The sequence below is a fragment of the Vidua macroura genome, chromosome 29, assembly GCF_024509145.1.
Source record: "Vidua macroura isolate BioBank_ID:100142 chromosome 29, ASM2450914v1, whole genome shotgun sequence".
Classification (NCBI taxonomy): Eukaryota; Metazoa; Chordata; class Aves; order Passeriformes; family Viduidae; genus Vidua; species Vidua macroura.
The window spans coordinates 3,314,409-3,329,997 of record NC_071599.1 but is presented as its reverse complement, the minus strand read 5'-3'; the positions used below and the strand labels follow the sequence as shown (position 1 = coordinate 3,329,997).

The 15,589-nt window shown below is 55.4% G+C and overlaps 2 protein-coding genes across 2 annotated transcripts; both read right to left on the bottom strand.

Moving 5' to 3' along the window:
* Positions 1–1,152: 1,152 nt before the first annotated feature.
* LOC128820635 (alpha-endosulfine-like) lies at positions 1,153–6,836 on the bottom strand. The gene is made up of 3 exons (XM_054001439.1): positions 6,310–6,836; positions 4,744–4,860; positions 1,153–3,002 (listed from the first exon to the last, which is right to left on the bottom strand). Exons 1-3 carry the CDS (start codon positions 6,508–6,510, stop codon positions 2,832–2,834), a joined length of 489 nt encoding a protein of 162 aa, XP_053857414.1. The 5' UTR covers positions 6,511–6,836; the 3' UTR covers positions 1,153–2,831.
* Positions 6,837–6,929: 93 nt separating this feature from the next.
* Positions 6,930–14,796, bottom strand: GOLPH3L (golgi phosphoprotein 3 like). The gene is made up of 5 exons (XM_054001437.1): positions 14,573–14,796; positions 13,794–13,979; positions 10,294–10,425; positions 9,183–9,297; positions 6,930–8,203 (listed from the first exon to the last, which is right to left on the bottom strand). Exons 2-5 carry the CDS (start codon positions 13,971–13,973, stop codon positions 7,776–7,778), a joined length of 855 nt encoding a protein of 284 aa, XP_053857412.1. The 5' UTR covers positions 13,974–13,979; positions 14,573–14,796; the 3' UTR covers positions 6,930–7,775.
* Between the last annotated feature and the right edge of the window lie 793 nt (positions 14,797–15,589).

Sequence of the window (15,589 nt, the reverse complement as noted above, 5' to 3'; positions counted from 1 at the left end):
CCAAGCCCACTGAGCTCACTGTGCTGTGTTTGGAGCAAGCTGTGGTGAGCACAGCCCCATCCCCATGCCTGGAGATATCCCAGATCCAGCAAAACCAGGGATGTGCATCCCCCTGGGGGTCCCCAGCTCCTGTCCCCCTGCCACCCCCCAAACCAGGGCTGGCTGGGGGGTCCAGCAGGATGAAATTCGTCCCTCTCAACATCCTTCCCATGGCCCCAAGGAATGTGTCCTTGTCGGGAAGAGAATTCTTGGCAGCAGGAGCAGGACACAGGGAGCTCTGGCAGCACCCAGCACATTTTTGGGAGGTGGTGCCAAGCTTTAGCACAAACACGAGCTGGAACAACGCGTCCCTGCCTGTCCCCTGCGTGTCCCTGGGGACCTGGGTGAGCTCCAGGGCTTGGGAATCCCCAGTTCTGGGGAATCCAAAGAGTCCTGGGAACAAGGCCCAGCCCAGGGACACACCCGGCTGGGCTGGAGAGCTCCAGGGGAAAGGTGGGGCTGGGGAAAGGCCAAGGCTGAAAAGCCAGAGGTGAAGCCTCCAGTGGGGAGAGAAGGGGGCTGGACATGGCCAGGAGAAAGGCAGGAGGGGCCGTGCTCCTGCACCCCAAAATTAACCTGGAGAGACCTTGAGGGGTGACAGTGGGGACAAAGGTGGCCACAGTGGGACAGCGTGGAAGGATGTCCCTGTGGGGGAGGGCAGCTGGAGCACAGATTTGTGTTGATAAAATCCCTCCCCAGTGCCCCCCAACCCACCCAGCACTGTGAGAGGTGGGCAGGGCTGCCAGCATCACCCCCTGCCCCCTTCACTGCCCACCCAGCTCTGGGGTGGGATGGGAAGAAGCCCCTGCCATGGCCCCAAACCCTGGTCAGAACTGCTCCTGCTGGGTCTCATCCGGGGCTGTCCAATCCCTTCTCCCTCCTGCACGAGCACACCTGGAAAAGCAGGGAGAGACACGGTTGGGGGCTGTCCCCAGACATTTGGGGGGCTGTCCCCACATGGTTGGGGGGCTGTCCCCTCCCTCTGCGCCCCCAGCACAGGGACAGCCCCAGAGCAGCAATGCCCCTTTGCATCCTTCCCTTTATTTCCTCTTTTGGGTTTTATTTCCCCTTCTGGGGTTTAATAAAAAAGCAAGCACAGCAGTCCAGAAGAGGTGAACATGTAAAAAAATTATATATACTTTTATATATTTGTATCTATTTACAACATGGCTGGGACAGACAGCAGGACATCCAAGGAGGGTGTGCAGCCACTGCCCAACCAGGTCACACAGGGGCTGGAAAAGTGCTGGAGGCCAGAGCAGGACCCTGTGGGGACAAGGGGCAGGTGCCAATCCCACCACCCTCCTTGTCCCTTCCCCAGAGAGTGGCCAGGAGCAGCCCCAGGGCTGCTTCTCACAGCAGGATCCAGGAACCACCTGAAGGCAGACACACATTCCAGCACACCCTGGGTAAACACTCCTGGGAAGCAACACCTTGCTCCAAGCAGCACCAGGGAAGTGACACAGGTGACACAGGTGACACACAGGTTCCCAGGGAACACCCAGGTGAGCAGGAACACACAGAAGGAAAGCCCTGCCCGGGCATCCTTCACTCCTGAATCCCTTCCTTTGACCCCTGTGCCTCCAGTACGGGGCTGAAACTGGGGCAGGTTTTGGGATGCCCTGGCACAGCTGTGCCCACACTTCCCACTGCATGGAAAAGTGGCACCCAGGGCACAAGGAGGGGGCATGTGTGGCTCTGCAGGGCTGCAGCAAAAAGCTGTTAGATTTGGGGCTTTTTGTTGAGATGTTGGTGTTAATTTGGGTTTTTGTTTTTTTTTTTTGTTTGTTTTTTTTTTGTTTTTTTTCTTTTTTCCTCAGGCTTGAGACAAAGAAAACACAAGAAGGAGAAAAATGGGATAAAAAAGAAATCCAAGCTTGGGATGCCCAACACTTTCAAAGCACAGGTTTGCCTCAACACCCTTCAAATTCCACCCTGTCTCTGGTGCTTTTTATCCCTTTCTGGGTGGTTCCTGCCACTCCTGCCTCTCTCCAAATTCAGTCAAGCCCCTCGGGGCAGCTGTGGTGGGGCTCTACCCCCAGATCACCACAGGGATGTTTCAGACACGGCCCAACCCCTCTCCCAAACCCTCTGGACATGCTGTGCCCTGTGAGCTGAGCCAGGGACGGATCCCAGGCAGCTCAGCTCAACAACACCCCCTGCAATTTTTTTCATCTCAGCCAATTTCATCACTTTGAAGCTCTAAAGCACACACCTGACTGTGCCTTCAGACCTGGAATCACACCTGGCAGATTTGGGATCACACTTTCCAAATCTGGGGTCCTAATTTCCAGGTCTGGGATCACACTTTCCAAATCTGGGATCACACCTGCCAGATCAGGGATCACTCTTTCCAGATTTGGGATCACTCTTTCCAGATCTGGGATCACACCTGTGAGATGTGGGATCACTCCTCCTGCCCAGCTGGCTCAGTCTCTGTGACCCCAACCCCTGGAATCCCTTCCCACACCTCAGCCCTGCCCTCTCCCCTCCTCCAGGTGCCTCCCCCGAGCCCTCTCTGCCCCTCCCAGGGCTCTCCCAGCCAGGAGGCAGAGCTCCAGTGGCTCTGGGAGCCAGGATGGATCCAAACAGCAGCAAAATTAAGGCAAAGCCTCTCTTGAGAGGAAGGGCCAACCCAACCCTGCCCCCACTCAGCTTTGGGGTGTGTTTGCTGGAAAGACTCAAACAACTACGTGGATTCTGGTGCTCCCATCCCTATGGTACAGTGAAGTTCAATCCATTTAGCCAAAAAAAAGAGACAAAAAGAGGGCAGCCCCCAGCTGAGAGTGAAGCTACCCCGCCAGCTTGCTGGTGACCAGTGAGGACTTCCTCTGGGGCAGGTCCTGGGGCGTGGGGATGTGGTCTCCTGTCACCAGGTTCTTGTCAGGCCCTGCACTTGGCAGCTGCTTGTTCTTCATCTTGGCCTTGGCCATGTTGTAGTCGCCAGAATCAAAGTATTTTTGCTGGAAGAGGGAGAAATGTTTGGGTTATTGGGTGTGCAGGAGCAGGAGATCAGCAGAGCCACGAGGATCCTTTAGGGAGAGCTAAACTGGGATTGGGAGTGCAGGAACATAGGAACAGCAGAGTCATGGGGATCCCTTAGGGAGTGTTGGGATTGCTCTAAACCAGGCCATGAGAACATGACACAAGGGGCAAACCCAAGCAGGGAGTTAGGCCAGGTTTAAAAGGCCTTTGGCCAGGAGCCAGTGACTCAGCCCAGCCCTGGGTGGCAGCTCCTGGCCTGACTCAAGGCACCCTCTGACACACTGAGCTGCCTCTGGATGGGACCTTTGGCTGGCGGGGACCAGCCTTGACCTACTCAGCCCTTGCGCAACAGGGACTGAGTGCCAGGGAGACAGAAACCTCTGGAATGCTGGGATCACACTGCAGAGTGAGATCTGGGATCACACTGCAGAGCTGGGATCACACTGCAGAGCTGGGATCACACTGCAGAGCTGGGATCACAGCTGTGAGATCTGGGATCACACCTGTGAGATCTGGGATCACACCTGCTGACCCTCCCAGCAGAGGCTCAGCTGCAGGGGCAGAGCCTGACAGGATCCTCTGCACTGGGATGGTGAGCCAGGCCTACAGAGCCAGGACTTTTGGGATGGTGAGCCAAGCCTAGAGACAGGACTTTTGGGATGGTGAACCAGGACTTTTGGGATGATGAGCCAGGCCTACAGAGCCAGGACTTTTGCCCCAGAGAACAAACCCTGGCTGCCTCCAAGGCCCTTCCTGGACCATCCCAGCTGCAGGGCCATGGCCGGGGCACCTCCCAGCTCAAAGGGCAGCCCTTATCCACACATGCCATCCATGCCATCATCCCACCCATCACCCCAGCACTCTGCTCCTCCCCAGCACTGCCATCCCACTGCCCTGGAGGGGCTGGAGCCAAGGCACAGCCCGGTCCTGTCCTCAGGGAGCTCAGTCCTGACAAAAACCTGTCCCAGGTTTGAGCTGATGATGAGCCAGGCTGACAGAACCAGGACTTTTGGGATGAGCCAGGCCTACAGAGCCAGGACTTTTGGGATGAGCCAGGCCTACAGAGCCAGGACTTTTGGAATGAGCCAGGCTGACAGAGCCAGGACTTTTGGGATGATAAGCCAGGCCTACAGAACCAGGACTTTTGGGATGATGAGCCAGGCCTACAGAGCCAGGACTTTTGGGATGATGAGCCAGGCCTACAGAACCAGGACTTTTGGGATGATGAGCCAGGCCTACAGAGCCAGGACTTTTGGGATGAGCCAGGCCTACAGAGGCAGGACTTTTGGGATGATGAGCCAGGCCTACAGAGCCAGGACTTTTGGGATGAGCCAGGCCTACAGAACCAGGACTTTTGGGATGAGCCAGGCTGACAGAACCAGGACTTTTGGGATGATGAGCCAGGCCTACAGAGCCAGGACTTTTGGGATGAGCCAGGCCTACAGAGCCAGGACTTTTGGGATGAGCCAGGCCTACAGAAACAGGACTTTTGGGATGGTGAACCAGGACTTTTGGGATGAGCCAGGCTGACAGAGCCAGGACTTTTGGGATGAGCCAGGCCTACAGAAACAGGACTTTTGGGATGGTGAACCAGGACTTTTGGGATGAGCCAGGCCTACAGAAACAGGACTTCTGGCCCAGAGAACGAACCCCGGTGCTGCCAAGGCCTTGCTGGCCCTGCCCAGCTGCCAGGCCAGAGGGGCAGCTGGGGACACTCACCCCCTTGTGCAGCCTCCTCAGGAGGAACTGTGCCCCCCCCGGCCGCAGCCCCAGCCCGGGGTATTTGGCCTCGAGCTCGGCCCTGGCGGGGGAAACGGCCCCGAGCTCCGCAGCAGCCTGGGGAGAAACACAAAGGGATTTGTTCACTGCAACTGACCTGGCTGCTACACCAGGAATCCAATTAGCATTTGTGTATGGGAAAAAGGTTTATGAGGAAAATTTACATGATTTGTTACACTAATTCCATTAAAATCTGTGTATTGAATAAAGTTTACATTATTTGTTATGTGATTAATTGAAATTTCTTTATTAAATAAAAATGTGCTTATTGAACAAAATTTACATTATTTGTTACATTATTAATTCAATTAAAATTTATTTATTGAATAAAATTTACATTATTTATTACATGATTAATTTACTTTTATTAATTAAACTAAAATGTATTGAATAAAATTTACATTACTTTTTTACTTATTATTATTAAATAATAATTTACACTTATTAATTATATTGTATTTATTAAATAAAATTTACAGTATTTATTACATGGATAATATATATTTATTGATTACATTAGAATGTATTTTTAAAATAAAATTTACATTATTACATTCTTAATTTACATTTATTAATTAAATTAAAATGTATTTATGAAATAAAATTTACATTATTTAGTACGCGATTCATTTACATTTTAATTAAATAAAAATTCATTGATTAAATAAAATTGACATTATTGCTGACATGATGCCTGGGCTGGATTTCAGACAGGAATTCCCAGATTTCAGGAAGGAATTCCAGGATTTTTGGAAGGAATTCCGGGATTTCAGGCAGAAATTCTGGGATTTCAGGAAAAATTCCAGAATTTCAGGCAGGAATTCCGGGATTTCAGGCCCAAACCTGTCCAGGATTCCCAAATTTCCCTTCCCACATCGCCCTGAAGGAGAATTTTGGGGCTCCTGGGGAGGATTTTGTGGGATCCCAGGTAGGATTTGGGGATCCTGGGGAGGATTTTGGGATCCTGGGGAGGATTCCAGGAATTCCAAGCAGGATTTTGGGGATCCTGGAAAGCTTTGAGGGTTCCTGAACAGGATTTTAGGGTCAGGGCAGTCTGACAGCAGCACCCAAAGCTTTGTCCCCTGAAGCCACTGCAGGATCTCTGAGTGCTCCCTCAGCCCCCAGCCCCCTCCATCCCAAGCCCATTACCCCAGGCCAGGTTAATCCCAGCCCGATTCCCCCGATCCCGGGCCGATCCCGGGCCGATCCCGGGCCGATCCCGGGCCCATCCCGGGCCCATCCCGGGCCGATCCCGGGCCGATCCCGGGCCGATCCCGGGCCCATCCCGGGCCGATCCCGGGCCCTCATCCCACCCCACCCGCACCGCCATCGAGCCCAAGCCGGAAATCCCGCCCACCCCTAACCCCTCCAGCCAATCAGAGCCCGGTATTCGCCAGACGGACAACAGAAACAACCAATCGCCGCTTAGGACTGGAAAGAGGGACGTGCAGCCCAGCCAGTGGGAGCCCGCCCGACACCCCCTTCCTCCCCCGGGGGTTCCCCCACCTGTTTCTCCCGCCCGGTCTCCTCCGTGAAGGCGCCGGTACCGAGCGGGGCTGCCATGGCGGCGAGGGGGGCTCCGCGCTCCCTCCGCTGCGTCCGGCCCCGCGCCCTGCTCCAAAATGGCCGCCAACGCCTCCACTGCCTCAGCTGCGTGACGGACAGCAGCTCTACCCAATGAACGCAGAGAAGCGGCCGCAGTGACATCACACCTGACCAATCAGTGCGTGCGGAAGGCGGGGTACTTAGAGGAGGCGGTGCAAACAAAAGGCGGGGCAGCAATGACTGGCACGAACAGCGGCCAATAGAAAGCTAGAACCATCGAGTGGGCGGGGAAAGAGGCGGGGCTTCCCCCGCCCCGCAGCGCCGCGGGTTCGAGACCGGGGCTGGGAGGATGCGGGGACACCGCGCGGGCCCGGGGCTGCGGGGACACCGGAACGCCCCGAAAGCGCCCCCGGGAAGGGAAAGGGGCCTGGGGGAGGAGGGAGCTCACCCCCACCCATCCCTTGGGACCACCCGCAGCTCACGTCACCGGTGTCACCAACACCCTCCCGAGCACGGCCAGTGCCCCTTGAAATGCCAACGCCGGCAGCTGCACCCACTGAAACACGGACAGAGCCCTGGGCTGCAGAGAAACACTTAAGTTTTAAGTGAACTACAGGAGAATAAAGTGGGGGAGGGAGGAAGGAAGGGGGTTGTGAACAAAAATAATCACAGCTTCACTTGGTTTCTTACTAGAAAGAGCAGCTGAGCCATGGGGGCACAGCCCGGGGGGCTCTGCAGAGCTGCTCCTGCATGGAGACACGCGGGGGAGCTTTGGGTGCCAGGGATGGGGGTGCTCCCGGCTGCCCAACACCCCCAAACCCACCCCAGGAGGGTGTGAGCTCCTCAGGGGCACCCCCAGAGCTCCCAGGCAGGCCCTGACTGTGGGAGAGGCACCCAGGAGCTGTCCCAGCCCCTCTGTGCCAGGGTTTGGCCTCTTGGAGCAGCTCCTGGGCCACCCCCGGCTGTGCCACCCCCGGCTGTGCCACCCCCGGCTCCGCACTGGCCTCAGAAGGAAATGCCCAAGGGCAAGGAGTGAAGAGCTGCGGCCACCTCTCCCCAGAGGCACCAGGGGCTGTGGTGGTGGTGGGGGGTTCTCACCTCCCAGCCCTACCTGGGGAGGGGAAAAGCAAAATCCCCTGGTCCCTCCCCAGGCTGAGCCCGCCCAGTGCCCCAGGAGCTCCAGGTCCCCGTGGGGAGACCCTGGGGTGGGAGCCATCAAGGATCACCCCCACCCCACGTGAGGAGGAGTTCAGGACTTACTGAAGGCCACCAGCACGGCCCAGATCATCTCCGTGGCCCTGCCTTTGGCAGCTCCCACCTCAGGGTCCCTCTGGGGAGAGGGGTGCCCTTGATGAGACTCCAGGTGGGGTGTGGGGTCCCCCTGATGGGACCCATCAAGGATCAGCCCCACGCCATGTCAGGAGCGTTTAGGACTTATTGAAGGCCGCCAGCACGGCCCAGATCATCTCCGTGCCCTTGCCTTTGGCAGCTTCCACCTCAGGGTCCATATCCAGCAGGTCCTTGGTCCTGTTCATGGCCACGTCGTACTTGTCGTCGGCCAGGCTGGCGAAAACGTTCTCCAGCACGTCCGAGGCGTGGGCCAGCACCAGCAGGGCCAGAGTCCTGCGCTCCATGCGCTGGGGCTCGTTGACCCAACGCTCCAGGACGCTCTCCTGGAGCTTCTTCAGCAGGCGCTGCTTCTCGGAGGCGTTGCTGACGGGGTGGGTGGTCATGTCGAAGAGGAGGAAGTTCTGCTTCTCCGTGGTCAGGATGCCCTTCTCCACCAGAGCCTTGGCCAGGCGCTCGCGCACGTTGCGCAGCTGGTACTGCAGCTTGAAGGGGTTCCAGGTCTCTCCTGAGGGGTGGGAGGCTCTGGTCAAGGTTTGCTTCCCAATCCCAGTGTTCTTCCACCCTTCCATGATGCCCTGCACGGACACCGGGCTCTGCCACGGGAGCTCTGAGGTCCAAGATTTCCACCGAGCCCCCAGCGAAAGAACACCCAGAAAATCCTCCTCTGCCCCCACATTCAGCCTTCCCCTGCTCTCCCCATCCCCAGGGATCTTCAGGGATCCTGAAGATTCCACCCTTCCATGATGCCCTGCATGGACACTGGGCTCTGATCCCTTGGTCTGACTCAGATCCTCCTGGCAAAGCTCCCAGTGGAGTTTTGAGGAGAGATCCCAGAGCAAATCCCATCCCTTTCCAAAGCCTCTTCCACCTGTGGGTCACCCCAGCCTTGCTGAGGCCTCAGCATTTGGATCCTCCAGAATGCTTCCCAGGAGCTCAAAATCCTGTTGAGGATCTGGAAATCCTCCCCTGGATCCACAAATCCTACCTGAGATCCTCCAAATTCTTTCCCAGGAGCCCCAAATCCTACCTGGGACCCCCAAAATCCTCCAGTAGAACCTTCAAATTCTACCTGGGCACCTAAATACCCTCCAGGGTGATGTGGGAAGGGAAATCAGGGAATCATGGACAGGCCTGGAGAGGGGTTCTGGAGGGATTTGAGGGGTCCAGGGCAGTTTTGGGGGTCTCCCCTCTTTTTGGGGTTCCCTCACCACCAGACCCTGGAGCTCTGGACACAGAGGGTGATGCTGGACCTGGGATCCTCAGTGGATTTTGGTGGGTTTGGCTGGATCTGAGGGATGTTTGGACAGGCCTGGAGAGGGGTTCTGGAGGGATTTGAGGGTCCAGGCTGGTTCTGGGGCTCCCTCACCACCAGATCCTGGAGCTCTGGACGCACAGGGTGATGCTGGATGGATTTTGGTGGGTCTGAGGGATGTTTGGACAGGCCTGGAGCGAGCTGGGGTGGTGGAATTTCCAGCTGGCCCTACCAGTGAGCAGCTCTATCCAGGTCTGAACCGTCTCTGCTGACTCCGTGGCCTTGATGTGCCTGAGGGTCTCATCCAGCAGCACATCCCCAGTGGGAGCATCCGACTTCAGCAGCACCTGGCAGGGGAAACGTTACAGAATAGTCAAATATTGTAATTTTGCACCGCTATTATATAATAACATAACATTACAGTTCTATAATAATATAACATTACAATTCTATAATAACATAACATTACAATTCTATAATAATATAACATTACAATTCTATAATAACATAACATTACAATTCTATAATAATATATTATATATAATATAATATAACATAACATAACATAATTAACATAACAATATAACATAACAAAATATAATATAATATAATATAATATAATATAATATAATATAATATAATATAATATAGCGTAATATAACATAACACAATATATTGCATTTATATCTTATATTAATATAACATTATAATATTATATTACATTATATTATTGGCTATATAATATTATGTACTAATGCTAATAAAGTATATAATGTATTATATATAATATATTATAGATTATATTAATATAACATAATATATAATAATATATTCTAATGATATAATATTATAATATTGGCTTTTGGTGAATATTAAAATTATTTTATATGTGTAATGTTAAAGTAACTTTGTTATAAACTTTGTAAATTTTCTAGTATAAACTTTGTAATTATTTGTTATAAACTTTGTAAACTTTATGAAGTTTGTAAACTTTGTAAAGTTTACTTTGTGAAGTAACTTTGTTTTATTTCTGTTGTTAATTTAGCTTAGTAAGATAGATAATATATGTTACAGATACATATTATAATATGGCTTTTTGCAAATATTAACTGGATTTTATATGTGTGGTGTTAAAGTAACTTTGATACAGAGATGTAGTTTGTATTTCTGCTTCATGGCCTGTATCTCCTCTTATCCTTGATCAAAAATGTGACATTTTCCCAGCAGACAGAGCATGTTTTTCACGGGGGAACACGGGGTGGGGCAGGAGGCAGAGCTGAGCCGCCCCCGGGCAGGACGGGCGGGCAGAGCCCCAGCCCTGCGGCTCCCTGCAGCAGCCTCACCTTCCTCTCCAGCAGCCTCTTCTTCCTCAGGGACAGCGGCTCCAGGCGGATGCGGCCGCGCAGAGCCAGCTCGATGAGGATCCCGCCCCGCAGCCCCGAGGAGATGCAGTCGTTCCAGAAGGACGTGTAGCCCTGGGGAAGGAAATGGGAAGGAATTTTTCCGCTGTTGTGCTTCTCATCCCTCCTGGCTTGCTTGGATCCTGCCCAGGAGTTTCTCCAAAGCTTCCCAGATTTTCATATTTCCCTACTCCTTTCTCTCCAAACCCTCCCAGATTTCCCTGCTCCCATCTCTCCACAGCCTTCCAGATTTCCCTGCTCCTTTCTCTCCAAACCTTCCCAAATTTCCCTGTTCCTGTTTCTCCAAACCCTCCCAGATTTCCCTGTTCCTGTTTCTCTAAACCTTCCCAAATTTCCAGATTTCCCTGCTCCTTTCTCTTCAAACCATCCCAGATTTCCCTGTTCCTGTCTTTCTAAACCTTCCCAGATTTCCAGATTTTCCTGCTCCTATCTCTCCAAAACGTCCCAAATTTCTCTGCTCCTCACTCCAAACCTTCCTAGATTCTCCTGCTCCTTTCTCTCCAAACCATCCCAGATTTCCAAAGGGAGGTGGAAATCTTTTCCCCACCAGGTGAGAAGCTCCAATTTCCCCCCTTCCTGCCCAAAAGCTCCTCCAAACACTGAGCAGGCTGTGCCCTCCTGGCTGCATGCTGGATTATGCCTTTTTCTGACCCACAGATGAGATAACTGAGAGGTGTTTTAAAAACTTTCATTCTGTTTTCAGTCTCATGTGAAGGGTGAGACAATACAGGTGTTATAATTTACACCATCACAATCAGAAGCTAATGTTTTCTTTATGGGCTCCTGGTGGGAATTTCCACCTTTCTGCTGCTCTATCCTCTTTTCTTTCCCTCCCTTTCTGCTGCTCTATCTTCTCTTTTTTTTCCCTCCCTTTCTGCTCTTTTTCCCCCTCCATTTCTGCTGCTCTTTCTCTGGATGGAAAACAGGGAGGGAGGGACCTCAAAGCTACCAGGAGACTGGAGAAAAAGTGAGCCCCTTCCCAAGGAAAACAGGCTGGGAACCCCCAGCCCTCCCCCAGGGAAGGTTTTCCCTCCCCAGGAGTGAATTCCCATCCCCTGTGGGTGTGTTTGAGCAGGGCACGTGGACACTGGGCTTGCCCAGCACGGAGGACCATAAAAGAAATGGAAACTTTTATTTGCTTTCTCCATTTCCTCATGCAGGAAGACAAAGCAGCCTTTCATCCCTGCCCTCCTGCTTTCCGTTCCTGGGTTTTGCTCACGGCTTTTACAAACAAGTTCTCCAGGAAAGGGCGTGAAGATGAGCAAAGGTTTCAATTTCCTGGCCTCAAGGGCAAGTTACTCCTAGGAAATTTTAAATTCCAAAGCTCCTGGGTTATTTCCAGCTTCTGGAATCAGACTGGTTACAAAAGCCAGGCTGGTTTGCAGCCAGGTCCTCCTACATGGACAGACTGGTACTTTAAATAATGAAATTACACTGTGAGCTCATTGAATTTGGCAAAAATGGTCTTGTTTTTCCCCAGTCATCAAAGCATGAGTGAACACCCGAGCTGTGAAAACAGAGCCCAGCTCAGGGCCGGGCTGCTGCTGCCCCTGGTTGTGAGCTACAGGAATGTGGAAGGACAGGATGGAGAAAAAAAAATAAATAAAAGTGTGACAAGGTTTTTTCCTGTATTTGTTGTGCTCTGCCAGGTTCCTGGTGGCTGAAGGGCCGTTCCCAGGATACATTAACCAAGAACACCAAACACAGCCCAGGAAAAAAAGCAGCCCAAGGCACCCCACTCCCAGGCTGCTCTCAAATATTTGCTCCAGGATTATTTGCATTGTGTTCCTTTTACAGCCCCGAGCTGCTGCCACTTCCTAGTTGGCTCCTAGATCTTATCTGGGGCTCTCAAACAGGACAGCCCCAGCCCTTGTCACTGTCACAGCCTGGGCTGGATCCCTGTGACAGCTCAGCACCAGCTGGGACCAACCCAGAACTGCAGAGCCCTGCTGAAAAGAAGGTTCTGGCACCTCACAGAGGTTTAATTCCAGCCCTGAGGAATGAAGAGGAGGAGGACATCCACCTCAGCGCCTCAGGTGGGAGCCAGGCTCACACAGGAATCATGGAATAATTACAGCTGGAAAAGATCTCCAGGTCACTGAGTCCAATCTTGACCAAAGTGGGTTCCTGGAGCTGGAAAGCCTCTGCAGGAGCTTCTGCTCTGCCACTGTCACCCCAAGAAGCACTTTGGGCACCTGGCTGGCTTCCCCTGGTCTGTAATTCCCCATCCACTCATCCGGAATGATTTTAGAATTGTGGAATGGTTTGGGTTGGAAGGGACCTTAAAGGTCAACCAATCCCATTCCCTGTCATGGCAGGGACAGGTTCCACCACACCAGGCTGCTCCAAGCCCCGTCCAGCCTGGCCTGGGACACTCCCAGGGATGGGGCAGCCATGGAATAACCTGTGCCAGGGCCTCACCACCCTCCAGCCAAAGATTTCCCCAAGCTGATGCAGAAGATGGATGCAGGGGTGAAGTCAAGGCACAGGGACAGCACAGACATCTCAGAGAACTCCACACCATGCACCTTCTCCTTCCAGGCAGAGCTGATAAACGAGTTCCTAGCAGCTGATAAGCACAAAGCAATTCTGTTTGACCAGGATTCCCTTCCTGCAGGGTGACAGGCACACAGGAGGAGCTCCCAGCACTGACACTCCCACCCAGCCCCATCCCAGGAAGCCAGCAGAGATGCAGCTCCTGCTCCCTCTCCATTGTGGCTGCAGACTCAGGCCGTGCCTGCTCCCAGCTCCCAGCCCAGCTGACTCTGCTGCCCTCTGCCTCCTCCCTCTGCTCTTTCCCACATGAATTTTTAAAGAGCAGAGCAGTGCTCACGGTGTCCCTGTGTGCCAGCTGGTGCTTTGGGGCTGCAGAGGAGGATGTTCACCCTTTGATAAACCAGCTGAGGCTCCTTCTACCCATGGCTTCAGCCCCGGAAAGAACAACCCCCCCTCTGCCCTGCACCTCCTGCCCTGTCCCCAAGGCAGAGCTGGTGGCACAGCACTTATCAGCCACGCTCACAGCTCAGGTTGCCATCTCCTGGCACAGGGAGCCCAGAGCAGCTGGCCCATCCCTGCAAGTGTCCGAGGCCAGGCTGGACAGGGCTTGGAGCAGCCTGGGATGGGAGAAGGTGTCCCTGCCCATGGTGAGGGTTTGGAACTGGGTGAGCTTTACAGTCCCTTGCAACACTCAGTGAGGTTTAGTTGAGGTGTTGGGGTTGGACTCGATGATCTTTAAGGTCTCTTCCAACCCAGTCATTCTGTGACTTCTGTGACCCCAACCCATCGCATGATTCTGTGATTCTAAGCACGTTCTAGGGGAGAGCACTGAGAAGAACCCATCCAATCCCTTCTGCTGCTCCCTGAGAGCCTCGAGTCCAGCTTGAGCACAGCACTGCCCACGTGCCAGCAGACACCTGCCTCACCTCCTTGTCCTTCAGCCCCAGGAGCAGCACCTCCTCCATGAGCGTGAGGCGGATGTCTTTGGAGTCATCGGGATCGTCCTCGTTCAGCTCCCTGTCCGCAGCCACCTCCTCCTCGCCGTCCGCCTTCTTCTCCGCGCTCCTGCCCTCCGCCCGCCGGCCCCGGTGCGTGAGCGTCGTCATCTCCCGCTGCAGCCGGGCACGGCAGGGCACAGCCGTGCTCAGCACCCGGGACGGGGACGGGGCTGAGCCCCCAGGCCCAGACACCCACCCCAGACCCAGACCCGAGCCCCAGGCCCGGACACCCACCCCAGACCCAGACCCAAACCCTCACCCCAGTCCCAAACCCTCGCCCCCAGACCCAGGGGCGCTCGTCCCGTCTAGCCCAGGATCTCCAGCTGCCCCTCCCCACGGCGGTGTCGGGGGCCGCCGTCCCCACTCGCCGCGCCGGGACGGTCGCAGTCCCGGGTTCTGGAGGGAGCCCCGAGGCGCGGAAGAGCCCCCGAGCCCCTGAGGCCGCACGGGCGGTCCCGCACCGCCGGCAGCGTCCCGGGACGGCCCCATCGCACCGATCGCACCGCCCGCGACCCCCGCTCTGTCCCACCCGCCTCCCAACCCCGGCCCGGCTCCGCCCCACCCCCCCCGGCCCGCTCCGTCTCGCCCCGCCGGACCAGCCCCGCTCCATCCCGCCCGCCGCCGCAGCGCCCCGCGGGTGAAGATTCGCCCCCCTCCCCACGAGGGTTGGGGGCTGCCAAGGCCCCCCGCCCGCCGCCCGGCCTCACCGCGGCCCGGCGGGTCCGCCCGCCCCGCTCCGCTCCGCGGCCGCGGGCAGGAAAAGCCTCCGCGGGGCCGCCGCCGCTTCCTGGGCCCCGCTGGTCCCGCCCACGCCGCGGCTCCGACCAATGGGAGCCCGCGTGAGTCGGAGCAGCCAATGAGTGCGGCCAGACTGGGTCGAGGGGCGGGACTTCCTCCTGTCAGTCAGGAGGTTGCCCCGCCCCCGCCCGCGTGTCCTCTCCCACTCCCGTTCCTGTCCCGTTCCCGTCCCGTGTCCATCCCCGCTCCACTCCCGTTCCTGTCCCGTGTCCATCCCCGCTCCACTCCCGTTCCCGTCCCGTGTCCCGTCCCGTGTCCATCCCCGCTCCACTCCCGTTCCTGTCCCGTGTCCATCCCCGCTCCACTCCCGTTCCTGTCCCGTGTCCATCCCCGCTCCACTCCCGTTCCCGTCCCGTGTCCATCCCCGCTCCATCCCCGTTCCCGTCCCGTTCCCGTCCCGTGTCCATCCCCGCTCCACTCCCGTTCCTGTCCCGTTCCTGTCCCGTGTCCATCCCCGCTCCACTCCCGTTCCTGTCCCGTGTCCATCCCCGCTCCATCCCCGCTCCACTCCCGTTCCTGTCCCGTGTCCATCCCCGCTCCACTCCCGTTCCTGTCCCGTGTCCATCCCCGCTCCATCCCCGCTCCACTCCCGTTCCTGTCCCGTGTCCATCCCCGCTCCATTCCCGTTCCTGTCCCGTTCCCGTCCCGTGTCCATCCCCGCTCCACTCCCGTTCCCGTCCCGTTCCCGTCCCGTGTCCCGTCCCGTGTCCATCCCCGCTCCTGTCCCGTTCCTGTCCCGTTCCCGTCCCGTGTCCATCCCCGCTCCATTCCCATTCCTGTCCCATGTCCCCTTCCTTGTCCAATCCCGTTCCTGTCCCGTTCCTGCTTGTTCCGTCCTGTCCCATGTCCCGTCCCTTTCCTGCTCGTCCTGTCCCATTCCCGTGTCCCGTTCCAGTCCCATGTCCCATTCTGTGACCCATTCCCAT